Below are 23,302 nucleotides of genomic sequence, written 5' to 3' on the forward strand. Positions count from 1 at the left end.
ATTTTTTTGCTTATTTCTTTTACATTCCTAATTTACATCGACAGATATTTTTCTAAATTGTACGAAAACAGTAAAACGGGGCCGGACGAGAGCGACAACCTGAAGTTACGTATTCGTTCAGAATTTGCTTTACATAGCTCATAAACTGAAAGGGCTATAAACAGAAAACAAAAAATTTGGTCAACAAAGCTTGATGCTTTGTAAGTTCACATCAACCTTCCTTTTTATTTTTCTGAGTTTTTTCGCATATTAAATTTTCCCGATTAAAATCCAAATCACCCTGTATGTATACGAGATATCCCACCGTTGGGGCGCCAAAAGTCGATACACAACTCTTTTAACGTTAGAGTTGGATCAAAAAAGGTAGACACGAGAATAATAGAAAGAGGTACTGCGCATGTCCTAAACATATGGGAAAATATACAGGGTATTCAAAAAACGTATGACAATCATAAAATATATTTTTTAAATGAGATGAGGTTCTCTTCAACAACTTTTTAAGTAAGACACTTAAACTCATAAGAATTCATTTATTTCTGCTCTAAAGTAACTACTAAACACCAGCGGTACTTTGAAACTTCTATTTACAGGCAAGTTCCAGTCCTGTTGATGCTCTTCCGTTTGTGAATAATATCTAGAACCACAATAATTACGATTTAAAAAAATATCAAAACGTGACGTAACCATGACGTGTTTTTGTAACGTTTCCTAGACGTAATGTAAGAGAAAAAAGATAGAATTTTCATTGAACTAACGTGCCGAAATCTATTTACAGTATATATTAAACTCTCTTATTAATATCTTATTGTATAGAAATTATTTAATGACATACTATCAAGTGTAAATTCAAAAAAATTATGGCTTTTGACGATTGGCACATTAATCGTCGGCCTGGAACAGAATTACCTGTATCAACGAGCAGCCGTCGAACTCATTTGTCCTTTTCATGTTGTCGTATGTGCTGTGCTAAACTATAGGACTGCCTACAGGCGTAGGAACATTGAGAGCACTTAAATGGCTTTTCTCCTAAAAGAGACCAGAACTCCTAACATCCAGTAAATTAAACCAAATTTAGTTAGTCAAATATTAAGTAAAAAAAAATAGCATAAACCATTGATGGAATTGCAGGCGATGGGATAAGATTAGAGAGAAATTCGTGACAATTTTGTGTGGAAACTGAAATGGATCAAGAAAAATATATACTTTAACCCGATTGGTTGCACCCTTTTAGAGTAATGTTACTACTTCAATTTGTTGAATAAAACTCATTATCAACGATACACAACGTTAACGTAACAATACTGCCTCTTGAAGCTTCTCATTGCAATGGTGTATGAAATTGTTGGATTTACGGCTGTTTTCTACAGCTCCTCCTCGCAGTAGCCGTGTACGGCATTGTCGGTTTTTAGATGTTACGAAAGACTGTGGAAAAATCAGCATCCGCCGTGCTGCTGCCTATTAAATTATTCTTCACCAGTCTCCGCACTACACTACTCAAGCCACCTAATCCTAATATTAATATCATCAACGAGACATTGGAGGCTTAAGATTGAGAACATTGCCTCTGCTCTGCTTGAAATAAAAACAGACGCCCCCGAGGTCTCTCGATCCTCTAGATTTCGTCGACATTAATCGATATTTGCAACCTGTATCGCGTCTTAACCGAACATAATTGCATCTTTTGATTTTCCTACGCCACTGCTCTGGCCCCCCTAATCGCAGCGCTTGATTGTAATATAAGCACTACTCACTTACAGTACCGGCCTTATGAGGGGGCGAGGTTGGGCGACGGCCCCGGACGGCAAATCAGGAAAGACGGCGGATTTTCCTGGTCAACGGTTTTTCTTGGGGGTAGAGGTGCGATGATTAGAAATTTCGCCCATGGCGTCAGACTTGCCAAAGACGGCACCGCTCACTTAGCTTATAATCAATCAACAATGAATATTTCCATTAATAGATGAAGATGTCCCATCACTAATCTCTTTCGAAAGGAATAACCGTGAAATTTACGAAATTTCCTTACCTGTATGTTGTAGTATATGACACTTAAGAGTCGTGGTATCTTTGAAGGCTTTTTGGCAGTATTCGCATTGAAAGGGCCTCTCGTCCGAGTGCAATCGTCTGATGTGGTTCTTTAAATGGCTTTGTTGGGTAAATCTCTGATCGCACAAGGTACACGGATACGGTTTTTCACCTACATTACAGCCATAGGAACGACAAGTTCTTTTTATATTAAATATGTTATAAACCATACACCTACCTGTATGGGAGCGCATATGCAACCTCAATTCCGCAGGCCGACAAAATCTTTTTTCGCAAATAGTGCATTTTTCCGGTCGGCCAGTATGGAGACGTAAATGGGTCTTTAATGTACTCGATTGGGAAAACCCCTTAAAATAACTCTTTTTTTACATTTTATATCATGACCTCTTTCTTACCTTTCCACATTCTGAGCAAACATACGGTTTCTCCCCCGTATGAGTACGTTCGTGACAAACTAGTATGTTATTGGTCTTAAGTCGTTTATCGCAATATTGGCACTTGTAAGGGGCTTCACCAGTGTGAATTCTCATGTGGATGGTCAATTTATTGGGCCTAATATTCAGACAATCATAAATCGAAATAAAATCCTGCAAGAACTGCTTACTGAAATCGCTTCCCGCAATGGGGACATAAAATTCTCCTATCTGGAGGATTGCAAGGCTCAGTTGAATGATAGCGGGTGTCATGGATCGACAGGCTTCTTACCTTTTTGCAACACTTCTTGCAGTAATTTCGAGGCTGTTTTATGCTAATACCAAATACCACAGATTTTGTACAATTATTTATTGCCGTAAAGAAACTTACATTTCAGTCAGAACCGCATGATCAACAATGTCCAGTTTACATTCATTTTCAGATTGAACCCCATCAACTCCGTCAGGATGGTCAGGATTAGACAGTATTAAATTGTTACCGTTCTCCCTTAAGACAAATCAAATAAATCTACTGCGTGACATAGATACGAGAACACGCTGTAGAAATGATTTGATCTAAATATTTTTTGGTAAGCATTTTTCTTATATCAACATAAACACATCGTTCAAAAATTAAAGAAATTCGGAAAAAAATTAATATTATGTCGGCCTTTTGAGTTATCTTACGCAGTCCTGGACACGTCTAGGTAGCGAGTCAATGAGGCTATCGACGTCCTCTAGAAGGATCTCATTCCAGGCTTTATGGAGTATCGGTAGAATCTCTGGGGGATGGGACAGATTTTGTAACCTTCTAACCACAATATCCCAGACAAATTTGATTAGTGATATGTCTGAAGATCGGGGTGACCAAGGTAACAAATTTATTTCATATTATTGGAAGAAATTCATAGTAAATCGGGCCACATGTAGTGGTGTATTGTCTTATCGAAAAGCAGAATTGCCGAATGTTCTGAAGATAGAGAGAAGATGCTGCTCAAAGACTTCTTGAAAGTGCCGTAGAACGATCATACTGCCTTTGATGAAAACTACAAATAAGCATCTACCATTAACTAGATCACTCAACACTGTTATCCCTACAATCTGGAGCCCTTCTACGGTTTCTGACTATTCCACGATCATCATGCATACCTATCCTCTCGTAAGCCTACTATTCGATTTCTTTCAACTCTCAAATAAAAGGTATTCAAAGAACACCTTCTAGAAACACTATAGGTCAATAGATCATATTCTGATCCCATAAATTTGATTTCTTGTTGTACTCTCTACAGTTACAAGAAAAAAAAACAAACATTCGTGATAACGCAACGAAGGCGCAAATGTAATTGAAAAGCTGCTTTTTTCCGCATTCACATAAACCAAAATGCAGTCCAAAAATTAATTAAATTACACAATTTCTACATGGTGTTCTTTTGTCTATGTCACATAGTATACATTTTCCCTATTATGATAAATGGTAACGGTTTCTTAACGGGTTTTATTCCGCAACCTGTTACATAATGAAAGCAGGTAGCTGTATTTCGCTCAAAGTTTCCTAAATGACTATTTTTTATATTTTTAAATGAGTTTCGAGAACTCTTGAAGACACTTACTGCTGCTGCCCCTTACAAACATGACTGTTCAAAGACTCATTGTCTGGAAACTTGACTTTGCACAATTTGCAGTTAAAATTTTTACCATGCTTGATTAAATGAGTTCTAAGCTGTCTTCTAGACGCAAAGGAACTGATACACGTCGGGCACTTATATATTCTAGTAGACCCTTAAAAATATCTACATTACATCGAATCAATGCTTGGAATAGACTTTACCTGAGTGACACGCCATGTGCTCCATAAAGTGGCCGATATTTTTGCTCAAACGAAAACATAGTGGACATTTGAAGTCCTCACTATGAACTTGTTTTCTGTGAGAATACAAATCGTTGAAAATTTGGTTGCAAATGAAGCACCACTGCATTTTAAACTTTCTAAATAAAAATTTTCGTTGAGATGAAGTCCGTTTTCGTGGAGTGATATTTTATTTAAATGATACCTATGAATTCTGGAAATATGCACAGACAAACTCCGGGGAGAATTTGCCCTAAACTGACAAAAAATGCAATTTACATGCTTCCGATTCCTATCACGGACAATTTTAATGGCTTTATCTACTTCCACTGCACTGTACTGCTTAAGGCGCAGTTTCTGGGCTGCTCTGCCAGGTCTTTGGATCAAATTTGTCTTAATTTGGCTTTTATTTTTTTCATTATTTACTATAAATTTATAGATCTTTCATCAAATTTTATCAGTTTATCAAAACCTTACCAAAATCTTCAGCGATTATTGGCAAGCGGCTCTCGAATTTAACTACCTCTAGTACGGGCTGGTAAGTTTTATCATGGAATTCTAGATGGGCTTCGAAATCTGTTTTATCACTAAAATCTTGGTTGCAGTGGTGGCATACGAATGATGATTGAATATCATCCAAATGGTCAGTCAAGTCAAGGGTAAAATCAGCTTTAATTTTTTCATTTTTGATTGGAAATTCCTTTTCCTATAAACAACCGCAGTTGGGTTTAGTCCAGGGAACATGCAGAGTGTCCAAAATTGCAAAGGCGAAATATTAATCGCGCATTCGCTGTATTGAAAAATATTCTAGTTTGCTCTCTAGTTACATAATTTCTCAAAAATGTATTTATTTCAGTTTTGAAATTGTTCACTAAATTTTCTTCGTATCTGTAATATTTTTGAAAGTATTGGGGCAACTAACATATAAATCAACCCATTTTTCCCTTATACACAATAAATTGACATAAACTGGTGACTCGAAATCCCTCGAAAAAATCATATGTACTATTACTTTTCCAAATATGTAATTCTGATACGGTTACAGATAAGAAAAAATGTTTCAGGCAGAATAGGTTCGAAATTGAATAGAATATTCAATTTTTATAAAGTTAACGTTAACTTTGGGGTAGTAAAAAGGGTCTGACCCCAGAAAATGTAAAATTCCAAATCTATGACATTCTTAGAATGCAGTTTCTAGTGTGGTCCAAAGTAGATTTGTATGTATGGATACCTTGAAAACTATAAAAATTAGAAAAAATGGTTGAATAACTAAAGTGAGGATGCATTTAGTGGGCAAACTGATGGCGCTTTGAAAACGATTTTAAGTTTTTTCATTTTTCAGTTATTTTCCAAAGTTTATATGCGTTAACTAAGGATCTCAATATCCCGAGTTTTGCTTCATCAAGAACGCCAAAACACCTATAGCCACTAAGGCACGTTCTCATCTTCTCGCCTCTAACTTTAGCTCCATTAAAACTTTCCATTAGGTTTCCCGCAATGCATTCTCATTTAGCCTTCATCATTTTTTTTGTATAGCAAACAAATACTCTTCTCAAATTAGAATGCGTGATTAAAGGTTCGTCACTGTAACTCTAGACACACTATAAATACAACTATGAATAACTTACTAAATTTTTGACTAGGAAATCATTAATCCTTTTACATTGCTCTATAAATTCGTAACTGGAAGTGGTTTTCTCTTCACACGAGTCGCACAAATTTAACGAATAATTTACGAAAGAATTTGCAAGCTAAAATTATAAGATAATGATTCAAAAATTAAATGTTCTTAAATCTCTACCTGTAAACCTAAAAGGCTATTAAATTGCTTCGCAAGTTGAGCACTTTTTTCAGTACCATGTTGCGGTAATATAATACCATTAAGGTTCTTTAAGCAGCCCCTGCAGAGTTCTGATACGTCTGTATTGTCAGAAAGATACTGAAACAACGGCTTAGTCATAAAAATAATTAAATAGCTAATAGACACTTGTACCATTGTCATTGAGTAGCAAATAACAGTTAATTTACAAATATAATAAAAGCTCCCAGTACGAAAAACTCTATCAAGTGAATATCTCTTATAACCGGATGTTTATTGTGGTGCCGAAGTTTTGGGTACGTGCTCTTGTGTTGTGTAGACATTCGAAAAACCAGACAAATCTGATAATACCAACTGTTATATTTACTCTGGAGCCTCCAGGCTAGCACTCCAGTGCACCCCACGATTTATGTCGCATGGGATTCCCCTTTAGGTCGAGGGATTCACTCAACCTGCGCGTTCAGCGTATATTTTAATATGAAATTTTGATATGACTTTAAAAAATCGAAGTCTACTTGCAGGTGTATTATTTTTAGTAGTATTTTCAACTTCCCGTCTCTTTAACTGAAAGTAACTGCCAACTTGCTTATTTTTAATACGATCCAACATAATTTTATTTTTAGATCGTATTTAGTGCTCTGTTATTTTTCGTATTTGAACATTCGGACTCAAGGAAGTTTGTTCTGGACATTTTGGTGAATTGACACGTTGGAGTGACACATCGCACTGGAATCTCGAATAGATCAACTTTGACTCAAGGACCAATAAGAAAAAGTGTCGATTTCGGATAATGCTAAATTCATGATTAAAACCAGTCGAAAGTAAATTTCAAAGTAGTTTCTTGCAAAACAAAAATACGACTTAAATTGTGAGCAAATGACATATAAAGCTAAACATTTGAATGGTCCACAGAGTGTTTTTGGAGTACTCAAAAGCAATAAGTTCAAAGGAATGTTATTGTTTTTCATTTGATAAACTATAGGAATGGGTGGTACAATGGTATTTTATGGTATAAGTTTATGACTGGGTTTACAATATAGCAACATAATAAAAACGTATCGACATAATCAAAACATATCAACATATTAAAACTATAATTTCACCCATATATGAGTAGCTAGGTAAGAGTTTTGGTAAACAGAATGGTAGCTACCCAACAGAGGATTATCAAGAAACATCATACAAAGCAGTATCCAGATTCTTACCAGAGAAGACTGCCATTCTTTCATCTTGATCCAGATATTGTCTACCTTCTACTATTCAGACAAGAGTAAATGGTATTAATACCTACTGTTCACAGCAAAATGAACAAAGTACGTTAATTACGCTATTTGCTATTTAATATTAAATATCTAACTGACAACAGATTAAATTATTAAAGACACGCTTTTGATATTTAAGGTTTTTAATGATAGCGTATTAGTAAAGATTTTACATCTGTTGATTTTCATCTTCACAAAGCAAACTAGATATTAAAACCCTAGTCTCAATATTAAAAAAAAAATTATAATTCTGATTAAAACATCAAATATAAACAATCTAAAATTTAATAACATAAAAAGTAAACAATAACGTGTCAAAGCTACTACTGGTGTGAAGTTTTAGTAATGTTTCTATCAGAGCGACATCACACTAAGACTTGAAATGTCAAGTTTTTTCTTTAGTTTCTTTGGGTGAAACAAGGACAGAACATACTTGGAGTAGTGTAAAAAATACATAGGACTAACAAACCCCCTATGTCAAAATGTCGAAAATCTCAATAACAAATATCAACAATACAAGTAATTGTGATTAAAAATGTTAATGTCGCATTAAAAAATGGAAACTTGTCTTCAATTCACCGAAAATTCATTGTGCCAATGTTTCGTTTGTTGGGGCAACGCAGAATTAACAGAAAATATTGTCCATAACCAAGAGATTCAAGAACTTTTCAAGAAAACTTTCAAATTAGAGGTTAGAATATGGCCACGTCTACACCGTTTTCTTTCCTACGTCGTAGACCCCCAATTTCCAAAATTACATTTCAGGTACAGTTTTGTGAGGATTTACCCCAATATCTCTGTACTATATGCCAAGGAAAGCTCAACTTAGCAACTGAGTTTTTGCAGCAGGTAGAGAGCTCCCTGCAGTATTTGGAGGCCTATCGAAAGTCTGAAGTTGAGCTAGTAAGTTTACTGAAACCTTGAGTTTCGCACTATAAACACTGGAGTTTTTAAGGTGAAGTTAAATAGGGATGAAAAGAATTTCTTTCCGCAAAATTCTGATGATCCACCAAAAATAAATGTATCCATTAAAAAGCACTATGAAATTGATTTGGAAGCAAGAGAAGGCCTTCCAAAAGATGAAATCTCTAGTGAAAAAAATTTTGAAGAAGATCTTGACAATATACCTTACAGAGACAATAATACTTCAGATTCAGATAATGAGCCACTCATTAAGTGGTCCGCAAAAACTAAGAGAAAAAAACGTAACTTATTTAACCCAAAACTCGAAAGAATTCCACTGCCATTAGTGGAAGCAGCTATAGATGAATACAGGGAAAAATACAAGGAAAATGCTGATTGTATTTTGTGTGAGTTTAAAGGGCTGAACATCAGGAACTTATCTTGCCACATGTTATTTAAACACAAGTGAGTATTCCAGCTTGTTCACTGAAGGTGTATTTACTTATATGCTTTAGGGAGGAAAGGAACAACTGGTGTTTGAGATGTAATGCTATGGTAAAAGACTTGGAAAGTCATAAGAAAACACATACTGGTAGAATTTGGTGTAAATTTTGTAATAAAGGTGTTACTAGATGTCACTTTATGGAGCATTTAAAAACGCATGCAGGTGTGTGGTGTGTTTATTATTTAGATTTATTCTTAAGAGCTCCTACAGACTCACAGCTTGATCATGCCACTTGAATATTGTAAAACACAGCTTTGTTGTAAGAATTTTAATAATAGAAATTCCATATAATTTTTAAATGACCATGGCATTTCATGTTAGTTTTGTAATACACTGTTTCCTTACATGATCAGGGTGAAGATAATTTCTCATTCATTAATAATATAAACACTTTCTGAAATATGCCATAGAGATAAATACAAAAAGTAAAACAATAAAAAAGTGGCCTGTTCTCTGTAGAAGGTTAAAAGAAGGCACTTAAATGTTGTCTTTATTATTAATTTTCAGGAGTTGAGTTTTCCTATGAAGAATGTTGCAAGAGGTTTATTCCACAAAAATCAATTGAGGAGCACAGCAGGCTACATAAGCAGGAAAAGTCATTTCAGTGCCATGTGTGCCAAAAACCTTTTAAATTATTCAAAAAGTATTAGAGTATTTCTACAATTTTATTATTTATAAAGAAATTCTTAATGTGCCATTTTTGAGAGGTTCATTTTGCGGTTTCTATTTATTGTTATTTGTAGCTTGGAAGATCATATACTCACACATGGCAGATACAAGTGTGAAATTTGCCAGAAAAGGTTTGAAATTCCAGAATTATTGGCCTCACATTTTTGTTCTGGTAAAATCTTAAAGAAAGATTTTGAACAAAAAAATGAAAAATCAGAAATTATTTTTCTTCCTAATCCCAGTGAGGAAGATATGTGCCAATTAGGATTTGAAGGGGAAGAGTAATTAATGCTCAATTTATCAGTTTTATACATTTTCTAAATAGGAAATTTTTAGATATGAAGATGAATCTCAGGGTGAACAAAATAGCAAAACAAAAATGCGTGAAGAGTTAGAAATTGAAAGCTTAACATGTCATTTCTGTCAGAGAAGTTATAAGTATGCTTTTAACTAATTTAAAAGAATTTTTTTACTAAAGTGGATTCATAGGACTGCCTACAAGTTGCAGAAGCACATAGAAGGTCATATGGGAATATTTAGCGCTAAGTGCCAATACTGTGATAAAGGGTTTTCAAGCAAAGCCGATCTTGCCAATCATGAGAGGGTGCACACCAAAGAGAAGCCCTTTATATGCAGCAGTTGTGGGAAGGTTGATTTATTTACTTCTTAAGTATATTTTATAAAATTAAATTCAAGATCTAATGGTTTTAATTCCTGTCTCAAGAATTGCTGCATTCCACTTGAAAATAATAAAGATCCTGTTTAACAAAACATTATGAAACTGTATGCATTGTGTCCAACATGAAGAGGGCCATCGTGGGAATCTCGGAAATGCTTTAGGTGTGGCTATTTCTGTGTAACTTGTGTTAATACGAAGGTTTTATTATTTTAACGATTAATTAAAAGCTTAAGTCACGATTCAACAACTCGGTTTAAATTGCAATCAAATCTCCATCTCCTGTCATTTCCAAAATACCCATACTGGCCCTCCTTATTTTAGACACAACACGTACCTACGATTGAAATAATTTAGGGGCTTATTATTTAATGGAATGAATAATTCAGGGTTTCGTCAGTGGTGCTACACTCAGAATTCACATGAAACAACACACAGGGAAACCAGAAGTATGTGAGCTGTGTAACAAAAGGTTTTCCAGGAAATCTGAATTGAAGCTGCATTTACAGAAGCATAGAGGTAAGTTCATGTTTTCAAATTGGACTCCGACTTTATTATACAATAGAATTAATCAGCTTTACTAATAAAAATATTATATTAATACTCACTGTTGTATTTTATGCCTTTTATCAAGGCTTTAGTATTTACTTTTCTCGTTCTTAAAGGTGAACGTCCGTTTTTATGCACGGACTGTGGCAAATCCTTCGCCCAGAAAAGCCATCTTACTTGCCACTTAACCATGCACAGCGAAGAACGGCCTTATCCCTGCGCTCTTTGCGATAAAGCATTCAAAAAGAAGGAACTGCTAAAACACCACATGAAGCTGCATGGAGGTATTTCATTGAAGGAAAAGTACTCATACCATTATGTTCTTCGTTGATTTTTCCTATAGAAAAAAGCTTCAAGTGCACGGTGTGTTTCTACGAATGTCACAAGAAGTATCGGCTGCAGCAGCACATGAAGATGCACGAAGGGTTGAAGGCTGGACCAAAGACAAATCCTTGTCAATTGTGTAACCGTTCGTTTAGTGGCGTGTCTTTGTTGAACATTCACATGGGTAATGCCCATAACGTAATTGTTTAAAGTGGAAGATTAATGTTGTAACGGATGAATAAAGTTTATACGTTTTTAGTACGCCGATTTTTTTTCATGCATACATCTAAATTTAAAGCCCGACTAAATTATTAATGTGCTTAATACATGAATTGACCATATTTTTAGTTTTGTCGAAGTAAAAATGAAAAGCACCTAATAAACTACAGCTATTTACCAACGAAAAGTATGGTCAAATTAAGAACTAGATTCCTCTGAGATCGCTCGATCGATTTTTAAAGTTGTAACTTTCAAATAGGCGCATCCTTGCACCACAATAAAGAGTACTTATACTCTTATATGTTACGCAATAATAATAAAACAAGAACGGCAAAAAGATTATGTTCTCTTGGTGAAACTTAGGTAGAGGCAGATATCGTTAGGTTTGATGAAGCAGTGTGCCTTCGTGACTCGGTAGATTTTCCTACAAATATAATCATTATTTGCAGTCTTAAAACAGTTCTTCTGGGATTTATCAAATAAGTCCCGGAAAGAACATTCACTATAACAAAAAAATAGTGTATAACACTTCACTATTCTATATCTTTATTAACACTGTGTACATTTTTACACTGTCACATAGTTTCTCTAGCTAAAAATGAGTAGTACCACTTTTCCGAACGTTATACATCGAAATCTGCCAACATTCATAATAAAACTATTTAGTGCCTACAACAGCTGAAGAATACTTTTAGCTATAAATTTTATCAATTCATTAACATTTCAAGGCAACGAGAGTAGATGCGATGCAACACGATTTATTGAGAACACTATAGAATTAATACATATACTTTTCTTATTAATGTCTCTGGTTCCAACCTTCCGATATTTAGGACATGATGCTACGTGGTTTTCCAGTGTCCATCCATCCAAAATTATTCTGTAGCAACTAACGTATGGACATTTAGAAGGTTACATTTAATCGTTTTGCAGTAATTTTTTGATCTAAAAGTATTCTTCTATAAGGTGTACCTCAGTCGAATTATTTATTACACGTAAACATTTATTAGAAATTGACTATTAAAATACAGAAAAAATATATTCATGTCGCCTTTATTATTTTTAATTAAGTATATCACCGAACGAGGCTTGAATAAGAAAATTTTGTATTAATGAGCCTGCAACTACACGAGCCCTTCCACTTTTTTGTAGCAATTATGTATTTACGTGCTCTACGTCGAAAAACAAGACTCTTCGTCACTAACCTACGAGGTATAAATCTTTCAGAGTTTGCTATGGTGTCATTTCATAGCTCTTTCAGTTTTTGAGATCGAGTTGAAACGCATTCGACACGAATTCAGTCTATACATACTATTAGAAAATCTATTTTCCCTCAAACGTATAAAATTATTAATTTTTTAACTGACTACGTAAATAGCTTTTTCACTTCGGACTAAGAAACCTAAATAAAAAGCCTGAAATTTAGCCCTAATTAAACGAGGAATCCGTTTAAGCTCATTCTCTTAGCAGTGTGAGATATGAACAAATGTAAGCAATAAGCAAGTTTTAAATATAAGACGAAATTGAAATTTGGTATTACAGAGAATCAGGGGCGCACCACAGAAACGGTTTAAAGGATCAAATGACGCTTGATCACTGGAAGAGTCTACCACGTATGTATATTTGTTCTATTTTCACAAGAGACTGTTGACTGTACTCACGTAAATTGCAAAGAATATTGTGTACACGGAATTCTAAGTTAACATTTCAAAGTTTGAGAGAACTACGAAATAAACTTGTTAAAAAAATCTGACAGTGTAACACCCTGTAGGTCGGTATCAAAACGTTCTTGGAACGGAATTTATATAAAAAACTAACATTGTTTTTCGATGTAGAATTTGGCTTCAAAAAAGTGGACTATTATCATTCGCATTTTTGTCTGTTAAATGGTAATAAGTAGATGGTAGACACAGGTTTAGCTTAATATTACCACAATGATTAACTCCTACTATTGAAACGAGTGGGCCTAACCCTTTATTGATCAGTTTTAAAATATCCGCGGTGGAATTACTATGTGCCTAGAAGTCTTGTCTATTGAGCCGTGACCCAGCGAATTGCTGAAATATTCAATAGTTTGTAATAACCATGAATCAAATGAATTCTCTTTTATTTGGACTCGAATGCAAAAAAAAAATAAAGCGTGCAATAAAGCCACTTGGCCGCATGTGTTACCGGAAAGATAACAATAAATAGTGCAATCATGAAATTTGGGGATTAAAACAGGTCACCGCCATTTCATCTTTTGGATAAAAATTGGGTTAGATGGAAAGGGATTTGGACAGTTGAGGGCATGGATTAATTCTATTAGGCAACTTCCTATTATGAAAGAGTAAATACAGACCAAAAAGGATAGCACAAACTTCAAAACAGAGTGAACAAGGAAGAAACTATAGGGTGCGGCAAAATATTGCCAGAGAATTGGTTGCTTATGACGAAAATCAGCGAAAAGTAAAATTTCCTATTAACCACGTATATCTGAATACACATAAATATGACATCATTGTTATAGTATTAGCAATGGCACAATAACAATCATCCAAAGCAAAATTCAGCATTTTTCTACTTTGATGTAATACTTCACTTTTGCGAGCTAATTCTAACAATATTCCATAGTTAGGCAGATTTCGCCGGACCCTTTTTGCATAATTATTAGCTTTAACTTTAACTCTTCTCTTGGTCTTCAACTTTTTCATATCACAATTAAGAGCTCACAAGAGCTAAATAAGAGCGTGCAAAACAATAAAGGCGGCAATAAAATTGTATAATTCTAGAGATTATCTGAAAAGTAAATTGGCTTTTTAAGTACTTACACTAGATTATCTTACATTTCGACAATAATTTATTAATTTTAATGGAACACTTTGTTGTTATTAAACGTAGCTGTTTAACCGATAAATCCTCACTAAGTAAGTAACAATTAAGAAAGCTATATTATTTCGGGTGATTGTAGAATATATATCTTAACAGGGATACTTACTTATTTGTGTGTGAGACGAAAAAAAAAAGACAAACAAAAATAAAACGAAAATGTATAGTTAAAAAACAATTTATTCTGTAAAATATAAAAATTTCACAATAAGACAAAGCATCTCTGGATGGCAACAAAAGAGCAAATGTTTCGTTAGTTTTCTGGTTTAGCAACCTTTTTGAGGCTGAAGATCCGTCTCCTACAAAACCACACACTTTGATTGGTAACTTATATAATATATACTCTAAATCACCACGTAATATGAAATAAAAATCCTACGTATAAATGCATTTACCCCCAGTTTAAATTAATAATATAAAAAAATTGGCGACAGGACTCATTTACAGCACATACTCTCATATAAATTTTTTTTAAAGGACGTATATTGGAAAATAACACATTCGTTTTTTCTTGGACTACGAAAACAAGTGTAACAAATCAATAAAGAAAATAATTGTAAATATGTATGTGAACGGCGTGAACAAGTCCTGCCAGAATCCGAAAGAACACAATTTGATTATACTTAAGATTAGAATACTTTGACCACGTAAGAGGCCGGTATTCAAAAGAATCCCTCCCCTTCTATAAACTATTATGAGTTTTTCTTAATTTTTTTGGTAGGATCAACACTGCTTTTTAAGTTATCGTTAAATTAACTATATCCGTGTGATTTTTACTAATTAATAATTTAATCCGATTCTGCTTTCATGCCGCGCGCCTGGCCAGTCTTTCGAAGGGCCTCCAGTTCTTCTTTAGTTTTGTCCTCGATCCGCCGGATATCGTCCATTGTCAAACCGTGCCAACGGTCCATCCAACAAAACACTTGCCTGGAATACATGGCACATTTAAACCACCAACACACACACGCAAAAGTTATGCGAAGCTCGAAATTTTGAATTATTAAAAATATAAAATTTTCTCGATAAAGTCCATCCAAGAGTGAACTGACTTAACTGAAGTCAACTGGCTAATTCAACTACGTTTTCATTGAAAGCGTGGTTAATTTCCACAAAACCGCAACAGAGGCTAAAACTCGGAAAATCAGGAATGGAAAGGAGTGGAGATATCTCAGGCTCGATTGATTTTTGTTCCATGTTTTTTTGTTGTTGCAAGACTATTTCCACTTCGATGAAATCTCAAGGCAATGCCAAACAGCGAAATTAAAAACATGCACTTATAAACTGGACCATAATAGGGCAAATCGCCTCAAAATCTGACCGGACGAGCAATAGACCCGTTAAGTGTGACATGTCACTAAATTCGTAACCAAAAGCAGGTTGAGAATTTAAAAAATCCAGGGCCGCATTAAAAAGATATTTCGGTGATGGATGCAGGAAATTGAATTATGCAACTCTAAATAATGTGTTTTGGTGGCGTTTATTAAATCAAGGTTTTAAATTGGTTTTTAGAGAAAAAAAATTAGGTATGGATCGCTAAACCATCGAATATCAAAATATATCGCAGGAAGTATTACTATCAAAATTTCACTGCATCCTCTATCTTCTGCTAGATAATTTTTTCAGAATCCTGAAGTTTGACTCTGAATTTAGTAATCCATATTCGCTCGTTATGGTAGAACTCATTTTTTTAATTGTTTATTATTTATATAAATTAATGTTAAGATATCAAAGATTAAAGCGGGCGGCTATTACTAAAATAAACACGGAAAACGATCGATATTTCAATTACATTTTACTGCAAACTCTGCGGAATTCCTTCTTCAAACACATTCGTTTTTGAAAATCCGCAAATCATAAATATATTACCGATTGGGGCTTAATATTCCGAGATTAAACGCTGTAACTACACGAATACTCACCTATGAAAATTGGTAAATAGTCGCCTTTCACTTTTCTGGATAAAGCTTTCTACCCTTGTCTGGAAAAAAATTAAGTGAGTTACATCAACAATGCGTGCAGTAAAAATGAGGGACATATTAATTTAAAATTCTGCACTAATTCAGTCACAAATAATAGAAACACATTGACATTTCAAAATCTTCCTCAAAGTGCGGGATCAAAGCCATAATTAAGGCTGTGCAGCGACTGTTCAGTTTCTTCGATAACTTGCATAAATAATTTCCTTTTAAGATCGTTATAAATTGTCATGTAATTATGCATATTAAAGTAAAAAAATAAAATAAAATAAATAGTTTTTTGAGATAAATTGAAAAGGTAAAATTCTCTTGTACGTGTGAAAGTGTGTTGCAGCGGTCTGCTGGATTGTGACTAGGAAGTACGACACGCTATAAATTGGAGACTACACGAGAAATTTGGCTTTTATAGGTTTCCATTGCTGTTCTATCACATAGGAAAACTGCATTTTCAGCCTTTTACTGCAAACTGCCTGTTGCTGCGAATAATCAGATGCGCCGTATGACGTCAAAGAGCTGGCCTTCCAGTTATTGCTAACATATTTATGTTTAAGTTATATAGAAACAAACAGCGTTTTCAGCGTTTTAACACTTAATACCTGATAGCTTCGAATTAAAATTTTTTACAAAGTAAACGAGTAGATCTATGTACCTATTGAATTTGCTCCACATTTCATCGCACACTATCTTTATGAACGCAAAAATCCATCACTTCAACAATACATTGAAATTTTTCTTAAGGACTACGATTAACGCATGCATTAAAACCAAAATATATCATATGCGATACATTTAATTTAAATCTAATCAAAATTTACCTGCAAACCAAACCATTTGAATTCCACAGTTACCAGCTTATAACACGTCATGACCGGGTCTATCCTCTCCTTCCAGTTAGGCCCTTGCAGGGGCCCACGCCCGGTTTTCTGTGATTTGAACTTGGACGGATCCTCGTCCTCTTTGTAATCGGCTGATGTCACCGGATCATTGGCTATATCGATGTGTATGACTTCACGGGATTTTAGTTTCTCCCCTGGAAGCTCATGCACCTTTGGGGAATTCCAAGAGAATAAAAACGTGACTTATTGAACCACATCATTGTGTTGATTTAAAGAGGATGTGATCTGTTCAAAAGATATATGAGGGTGGTTATTATAGGTATTGTGTAAAATTAGAAGTTGATCTTTTAGATCAAAATAAGGCATAAATAAAACAAAAGTGTTATAATGAAACGTCCAAAATGTATCGTTCCGAGATACAATGTTAATATTAGCGATAGACACATACAGATGTACATATTAATATATTGGCAAAATGTCGAAAGTTTTTGTCTGTAATCGACAGACAAATTTAGAGATTGCTATTTACTTCATGAATAAATAGAATTATTATCTAATTCGTTTCTAAAGCAAAAATCAAGTCCCAGTTCTAGACAACATTGCCCAAAGGATAGTTTCTGAGAACTGCATCTATGTATTTGAACTTCTAATCATCAATATTTCCGGCATGCAAAGTTTCATCGGAATGCCGCATTATTCTTGAAAAATACAATTTAAAAAAAAAGGCCTGTATTTCTAGAACTCAGTAGTTGGAACTCATGTCAATATGAACTTTTTCTCTTAAACTTCTTCATCGGCCTTTCACACCTTAAACTGTGTTTACACACATATTGAGCACCCTGTACAGCAAACTAGTATTAGTTTCGATCATATTTTTCCCTATTTAATTTATTAAATTTAATTAAGTATAAAAGAAATATACCAGAAAACTATAGAAGTTTGAGAACTATTTTCAAAAATCGTAATCCCGTTTCCCAAAAAAGAACTATTTGTCTACGTTTTTCAATGTTTTTCTTTGCATATAATAAATGTATACTTATAGAAGTAAATTCACTTGAAAGAGACGAGACAACCTTCCAGATTTGCGCAAACAGCCACATAATATCCTTAAAATTTCCGTCTTGTGAAGAAAATTTTCAAACATTTTTAAACATACTACACTTTTGCCATCTTACTTTCGTTACATTTTTGAGATTGACATTTTATAGACGATTTGCACGACGACATGTACACCACATATATCACATACACTTTCATTTCAATTTGCTAGGAATTTCTGCTTTAAGTGAACATTATCGCCAATAGGATTGCATTTTAATAAAAATGTTAATAAAATCAATGTGTAATATACCAAATTATTTTCAGTATATCAAACACATGTTAAAATTCAAACAAGTTGATGATAAATTTGTACAATTGATTAAATTGTGATTGTGTTAGACCAGGTGCATGCTAAAAAGTGGTTACCATATGTGCATTCCAGCAACAAAAACTATACTCTACAAGCGTAAAAGCAGCTGGAAAAGGACACAGATAAGGATAGTTTGCTTAGAATTTCGGATTACCTGAATAAGCGGCGGCCTTACTATAATGGAAACGGATTGATGTTTTAATGGAAAAATTCGGAAGGGACGGTGGGGAATAGTTGGGTAGGATGGAATGTGTCATCAATTTATTAAACGATGTTAATCCTTTGCTTCCTGGCGGCTACACGGTGAGAATATTTGCAAATAAGTTATTTACCACGAAAAAGTGATCGAGGGAGACGAAACGTAGTAAAAAGAACTTGGGTCTTGGTGTCCTTAGAAAAAATACCATCTCCCATCACATAAAGTTGGACATCGTAAAACAGTGTGTGGAATCACTCAGTGAGGATGGTGTCTATTTGCATAGACAATTTTAGTTTTTATCGACTGCCAAATTAAAAAAAGGTATAATTTTGGGCCCTGAAATACGGGACTTAATAAAGAACTTTAATGAGCTGCAACATGAATATAAATAGCACTTTCTACATAGCCATTTGGGCTATTTCCCAGATTACCTTGGTGAGGTTGAGGGAAACGTTTCCATCAAGACATCAAAAAAACGGAGCATTCCTATCAGGGGCTATGGCAGGTTAGTATGATGGCGGATTACTGCTGGTCTCTCAAATGGGCAAGCTCGATACACATTGCCCATAAAAGGAAGTCAACTAAAAAAGCATGTCTTTTTACTAAAACGTGAAAATTCATTTTATTACAGTTCAAACTATCTGAAATAAGAAGATAAGGCCAGCGTTATTTTTTATTTCAAAACGGATTTGAATCAGAAAAGCAGTATTTTGAAAGAATATATGTGGTATGTCCAGGGTGAGAACGCTAAAACATTGCAGCATTTTCAAGCAATAAGAAAATCTAGATACAAAATAACTATAGGGATTTTTGTACGAAATTCCTGACGATAATGGCAAGAATCTCCATGCAAAATTCACTGTAGACAGGAGTGTTGATTAAGGAATATGAGACTATTATTTATTATTTAAATGTCCAAGCTAAATCAAGGTTAATTATTGCGAAGTAGCAACATTAAGGGACATTGAGAACTACTTTGATGGGAAAATTAAGTAAATAAGAGATAAAACCGCAAAGTACGAGAAATGAAAACTTGTATTCAGGCAAATAGGAGCAGGCAATCGGCAGCAAGGTTTGCTCCTACTTACATTCTCCTGCTTTCCTGTATCTGGGACGTGTAGACTCTCAATACAGATCACGAAATTTTCTTTCATGTAACCTGGATTCTGTATTACGTGGCATGACCAGCACCCCCAATGAAATTATATTTACAACATCCCCGGAACAAACACCATCATACAATGCAGAAGGTGACACATAGAAAAGAAAAAACCAACTGAGAATTAGTTCTGACAGATACTTACGTTTTCTTGGTCTCCCATGTCGGGGGCATGCAAGGTTTCTATCACTAATCTAAATTTGTCTTTCATATAACCTGGATTCTGGAAAATGTCATTTATTAGCAATAGAGCAATTGGGCCTGAACAAGTATCTTTAACCTCAGAGTAGTTCAGGTACTCCACGGGTTGAAAATTTTTGTCAAACAGAGCCTTGAATTTCCATGAGTCTTTTTCCGGAAACTTGCTAGAGGCAATTACCTGAGTGGCAAATGGTAAATTACCGAGGGTTGTTGTTCGATCGTATGCTGTATTATCTGAAAATTCCTTTCAGGATGATGCTACAATTGGCTCAAGTAAGTTTCCGAAAAACTTTTTGCGTGCAAATATAGCCCAAAATATTCTCTCATTTTCGATTCAATTATATCCAGTGATTTTAATCAAAAAGGCTTTGCTGACGGGTTCTTAGATTTTTCAACAATAAACTTCCAACATTACTATCATTTCATTGGATGCTATTATTGACAGATATTTTAACGGTTCTCAATTGACTTTGGACCCGTCAGATACCAGTCGTTTCGATGAACCTTATTTGATCAAGTATCTTTTATAAAGTGCTTTTTTCTTCACCAAAATGCATATCTCGGTCGCCAATTTGACTACTTTTGCACTCAAAGAACCTCATTTCCCACCCCTTCTTTCTGGGGCATGATCGACTTACCGTGATCACAGTTCGACAATAAGGATAAGCATTCCAAGCCTCTTCGTGGATTTCCAAGCTCCCTTTCGGCGCCAGCAGCCGAATGAATGCTGGCACTTTGCTAGCTAAGTGATAGATCTTGTAAGTGTACTGGCCAGAGTTGTACTTGCCGCCCAACAGGGGATAATTGGTGAAGGGCTCATTTTTGAGCACTTCGATGCCCTCACCACCCCCAGTGTTGTCTTTTGAAGCTTCAGCTACACTGAAGAGCTGTGCAACTTGGTACTAGAACAAGTACTATGTGCACAATTCAATGTAAAAATACATGACACAAAAATTAATGTTTTTTATGATTAATACTAACGTTGCCTGTTATACATATGTACATGGTCGTAAAAAGAGACTTAAAAGTTATTGATCTATCGATAGTGAGTTTATAGATCCTTTACTTAGTTAATCAAATCATTAATATGGCTGAGAATTATGACTTTGCAACATAGTACCCTTTTTATAGCTGTTCGTAATGCTAGATGAATATAAATTTGCAAATATCGTGTTAAAATTGGCGCTTTTTATAACATTTTCGATATTTTATTGATCCTCCTTGATTTAGCTAATAACTACCAGTGCGTGGGCATTTTAGATGTTCCTGTTTCATCTAATGGGTATCTCTCACACATAATTAGCCAGATGTATGTTAAGTTAAATTTAATAAGTGTAGTTGTCATTTTAATTAGCCAGCGCTTTATTCATTCCTATGCCCGTTCTGTGTAATTCGGTTTTTATTCACTAATGTTAAGGTCAACATTCAATTTTTAATTAAAGGGTTCGAAGGTCCTCATGGATGTCCTCCTTAACTGGGTTCTAAAGTTTATTAAGAAATTTGAGTAGGTATTTCATTGAACATGATAAAGGATAAATGGACACAGGTTTTTTTAAAATTACTTAACAGGATTGGTCATTATTAATAAAAGTGGTATATTCTCCATGGGGTAATTGAATGTTTAATAAAAAGGCAGACATTAACTAAAATAGTCTATTATATACATATTTAGGTGGAAAGTGTTTCATTACTGTTTCGAGACTGTATCATATGTATATGACCCAGTACACATCGTTATTAGCATGTTATTTTAAATTATTCTTTATGAATCTGGAAAATTGGTCGAATATTTTGAGACACCCAATATATAGTTATGTTGTATACTCAAAGGAGAATGGAAAGCTAATTTCATAATATACTAGTGTGTTTCCCCGATTTATAACAGCAGCAAAGCTATACTACATTCTGGTTTACAAAAGAAATTCTCACTTTTAATTGCATGATTCATCATTTATATGTATATATATCATAGAATATAGTATTAAGCTTGAAAGTAAGTTCACAGGAATACTGAACAAACAACACACTCAGTTTTCCTGTCACTTAAAAAGATTATGGAGTATTTTTTAAATTATTTTTATCTTGTAGATAATTCAGATATTAGTTTAGAATTAAGAGGAATTCATTAATCTTTTTAAAACATAATTTAAGTTATTTTTGATTACCTAGCCTTATGTGTAGCTCTCAATCTGTACATATTTTGAAGACACATTTTAGACTCACATGGTATGAGTATTGATTGCTTTAGAGATTGAGGGGGGAATTTGTCATCTCAATTTGGCAAAAATAATAAACTAATAAACTATCACATTTTAGGTTTACTGTGTTAAATATATGAATTTAAGAATTTCTTCAGTCTATTGGTTTTACACTGACTTACAGATTCTTGAATTGAGTCTAAAAACTTCTGGCTCATTGTAAATTGCATCCAACAACTGTTTATAAAAGAATATATTTTTATTATTTGTTAGACATTTATTGTATTTGGCACAGTTTTTTATATATAAATCATAAGTGAAATACATAAATACTACAAGCTAGTATATAAATAAACAAATATTTTTCTTGTGATCTCAATATTTGGAATTTTTATGTGTTGGAACCCTGAACTCATAAAGATATTGATGAAAACTAAAACTTTAATTCATGAATAACTTCTCAAATTTTTCTATGATAATCCCTACTTTAGGTCAGTAGGACACTTCAAATAAGCAGCACCTATAGCTTATACTACATGGTCAGATAAAGAAATTGCAGATGAGATTAATCCAGTGACTCTCCGAGACATTTACTGTGGCTTATTGATAAATAAAATGCTGACTGAAACTTACCTCTTCAACTGTAAGGGGCAACGTAACTCGGCTGTAAAAAGAAATGTAACAATTACGAATACAAATTACGTCAATCTTTCTAATGATGTACAAGTGCAAATTAAAATTGGTCAATGTTAGATTTCAAGGTCTGTGTGAAACAAAAAAGGACGGTCAAAAATCGATTTATGACAATGAGAAATTGGTTGGCTTAAGGATAAAATTGATGAAGCCAGTTGAGATATAGGGATTCATGAATATCAGGAGAAAATCATCTAGATAAGCCAAAAATCTGAGAAAATTGGAATACTTGACAGCTCTTCCCTACAGGTTAAACTCGGATTGTCGGCACTTGATTTTACGCAATAAATAACTGAATTTATAATAAATGCTTATAATCACTGAATAACCATAACGTATACTTACAATTCTTTTATTAACATGTTGTTTTTAATTAAATTTTAACTATTTAACATATGAAATTGAATTGAGAACTAAACTTGTCAATGACCACTGGCACAAAACTTGAAAAGTAACAGCGCACGCTCAGTGACGCATGATGTGACGTACGAATTGTCACTATCAAGTCATAGCGCTTTTAGAGTTTTCTACAC

At 34.2% G+C, this 23,302-nt stretch overlaps 3 protein-coding genes across 6 annotated transcripts; 1 reads left to right on the plus strand and 2 right to left on the minus strand.

Annotated features, from left to right (window-relative positions):
* Positions 1-515: 515 nt before the first annotated feature.
* On the minus strand, positions 516-7,706 carry LOC136342727 (zinc finger protein 879-like). Of its 3 annotated transcripts, none has more exons than XR_010732681.1 (14): positions 6,104-7,312; positions 5,931-6,053; positions 4,780-5,008; positions 4,508-4,727; positions 4,285-4,442; positions 4,067-4,235; positions 2,848-2,964; positions 2,648-2,791; positions 2,439-2,595; positions 2,261-2,390; positions 2,024-2,194; positions 1,752-1,920; positions 907-1,026; positions 516-634 (listed from the first exon to the last, which is right to left on the minus strand). XR_010732681.1 is itself a non-coding variant. In XM_066288821.1 (14 exons), the coding sequence occupies exons 1-13, from the start codon at positions 7,348-7,350 to the stop codon at positions 932-934; spliced, it is 1,875 nt and encodes a 624-aa protein (XP_066144918.1). In that variant the 5' UTR covers positions 7,351-7,706; the 3' UTR covers positions 516-634; positions 907-931. The 3 variants fall into 3 exon arrangements, 2 of the variants coding, with proteins under 2 accessions (XP_066144918.1, XP_066144917.1); XM_066288821.1 differs by lacking the exon at positions 1,752-1,920 and adding an exon at positions 7,327-7,706 and having other exon boundaries at positions 6,104-6,241; XM_066288820.1 differs by lacking the exon at positions 1,752-1,920 and having other exon boundaries at positions 6,104-7,311.
* A 143-nt stretch (positions 7,707-7,849) lies between these two features.
* Positions 7,850-11,270, plus strand: LOC136342726 (zinc finger protein 431-like). Its single transcript, XM_066288819.1, has 11 exons — positions 7,850-8,074; positions 8,149-8,286; positions 8,339-8,751; positions 8,802-8,953; positions 9,299-9,434; positions 9,535-9,741; positions 9,797-9,898; positions 9,950-10,109; positions 10,526-10,655; positions 10,802-10,969; positions 11,029-11,270. Exons 1-11 carry the CDS (start codon positions 7,940-7,942, stop codon positions 11,217-11,219), a joined length of 1,932 nt encoding a protein of 643 aa, XP_066144916.1. The 5' UTR covers positions 7,850-7,939; the 3' UTR covers positions 11,220-11,270.
* Positions 11,271-14,258: 2,988 nt separating this feature from the next.
* vib (phosphatidylinositol transfer protein vib) lies at positions 14,259-23,264 on the minus strand. 2 transcript variants are annotated; one of them, XM_066288823.1, is made up of 7 exons: positions 23,115-23,264; positions 22,710-22,740; positions 20,517-20,780; positions 19,607-19,684; positions 16,888-17,118; positions 16,016-16,074; positions 14,259-15,023 (listed from the first exon to the last, which is right to left on the minus strand). In XM_066288823.1, exons 1-7 carry the CDS (start codon positions 23,129-23,131, stop codon positions 14,885-14,887), a joined length of 819 nt encoding a protein of 272 aa, XP_066144920.1. In that variant the 5' UTR covers positions 23,132-23,264; the 3' UTR covers positions 14,259-14,884. The 2 variants fall into 2 exon arrangements, with proteins under 2 accessions (XP_066144920.1, XP_066144919.1); XM_066288822.1 differs by lacking the exon at positions 19,607-19,684 and adding an exon at positions 19,823-19,900 and having other exon boundaries at positions 23,115-23,263.
* Between the last annotated feature and the right edge of the window lie 38 nt (positions 23,265-23,302).

The sequence above is a fragment of the Euwallacea fornicatus genome, chromosome 12 (assembly GCF_040115645.1).
Source record: "Euwallacea fornicatus isolate EFF26 chromosome 12, ASM4011564v1, whole genome shotgun sequence".
Taxonomy (NCBI): Eukaryota; Metazoa; Arthropoda; class Insecta; order Coleoptera; family Curculionidae; genus Euwallacea; species Euwallacea fornicatus.

Bases quoted from the DNA above. Each gene is read 5' to 3' on its own strand.
- LOC136342727 (XM_066288820.1), bottom strand. From the start codon at position 6,304: ATGACAATGGTACAAGTGTCTATTAGCTATTTAATTATTTTTATGACT. The intron at 2,792-2,847 runs GTAAGTTTCTTT...ATTTGGTATTAG, and splicing joins CATGCGGTTCTGACTGAAAT to CATAAAACAGCCTCGAAATT. The intron at 2,596-2,647 runs GTAAGCAGTTCT...TCTGAATATTAG, and splicing joins CATTGCGGGAAGCGATTTCA to GCCCAATAAATTGACCATCC.
- LOC136342726 (XM_066288819.1), top strand. From the start codon at position 7,940: ATGGAAACTTGTCTTCAATTCACCGAAAATTCATTGTGCCAATGTTTC. The intron at 8,954-9,298 runs GTGTGTGGTGTG...ATTAATTTTCAG, and splicing joins GCATTTAAAAACGCATGCAG to GAGTTGAGTTTTCCTATGAA. The intron at 9,742-9,796 runs GTAATTAATGCT...GGAAATTTTTAG, and splicing joins TTAGGATTTGAAGGGGAAGA to ATATGAAGATGAATCTCAGG.
- vib (XM_066288823.1), bottom strand. The intron at 20,781-22,709 runs GTAAGTTTCAGT...TACTTGTTCTAG, and splicing joins TGCCCCTTACAGTTGAAGAG to TACCAAGTTGCACAGCTCTT. The intron at 15,024-16,015 runs GTGAGTATTCGT...CATGTATTCCAG, and splicing joins CTATTTACCAATTTTCATAG to GCAAGTGTTTTGTTGGATGG.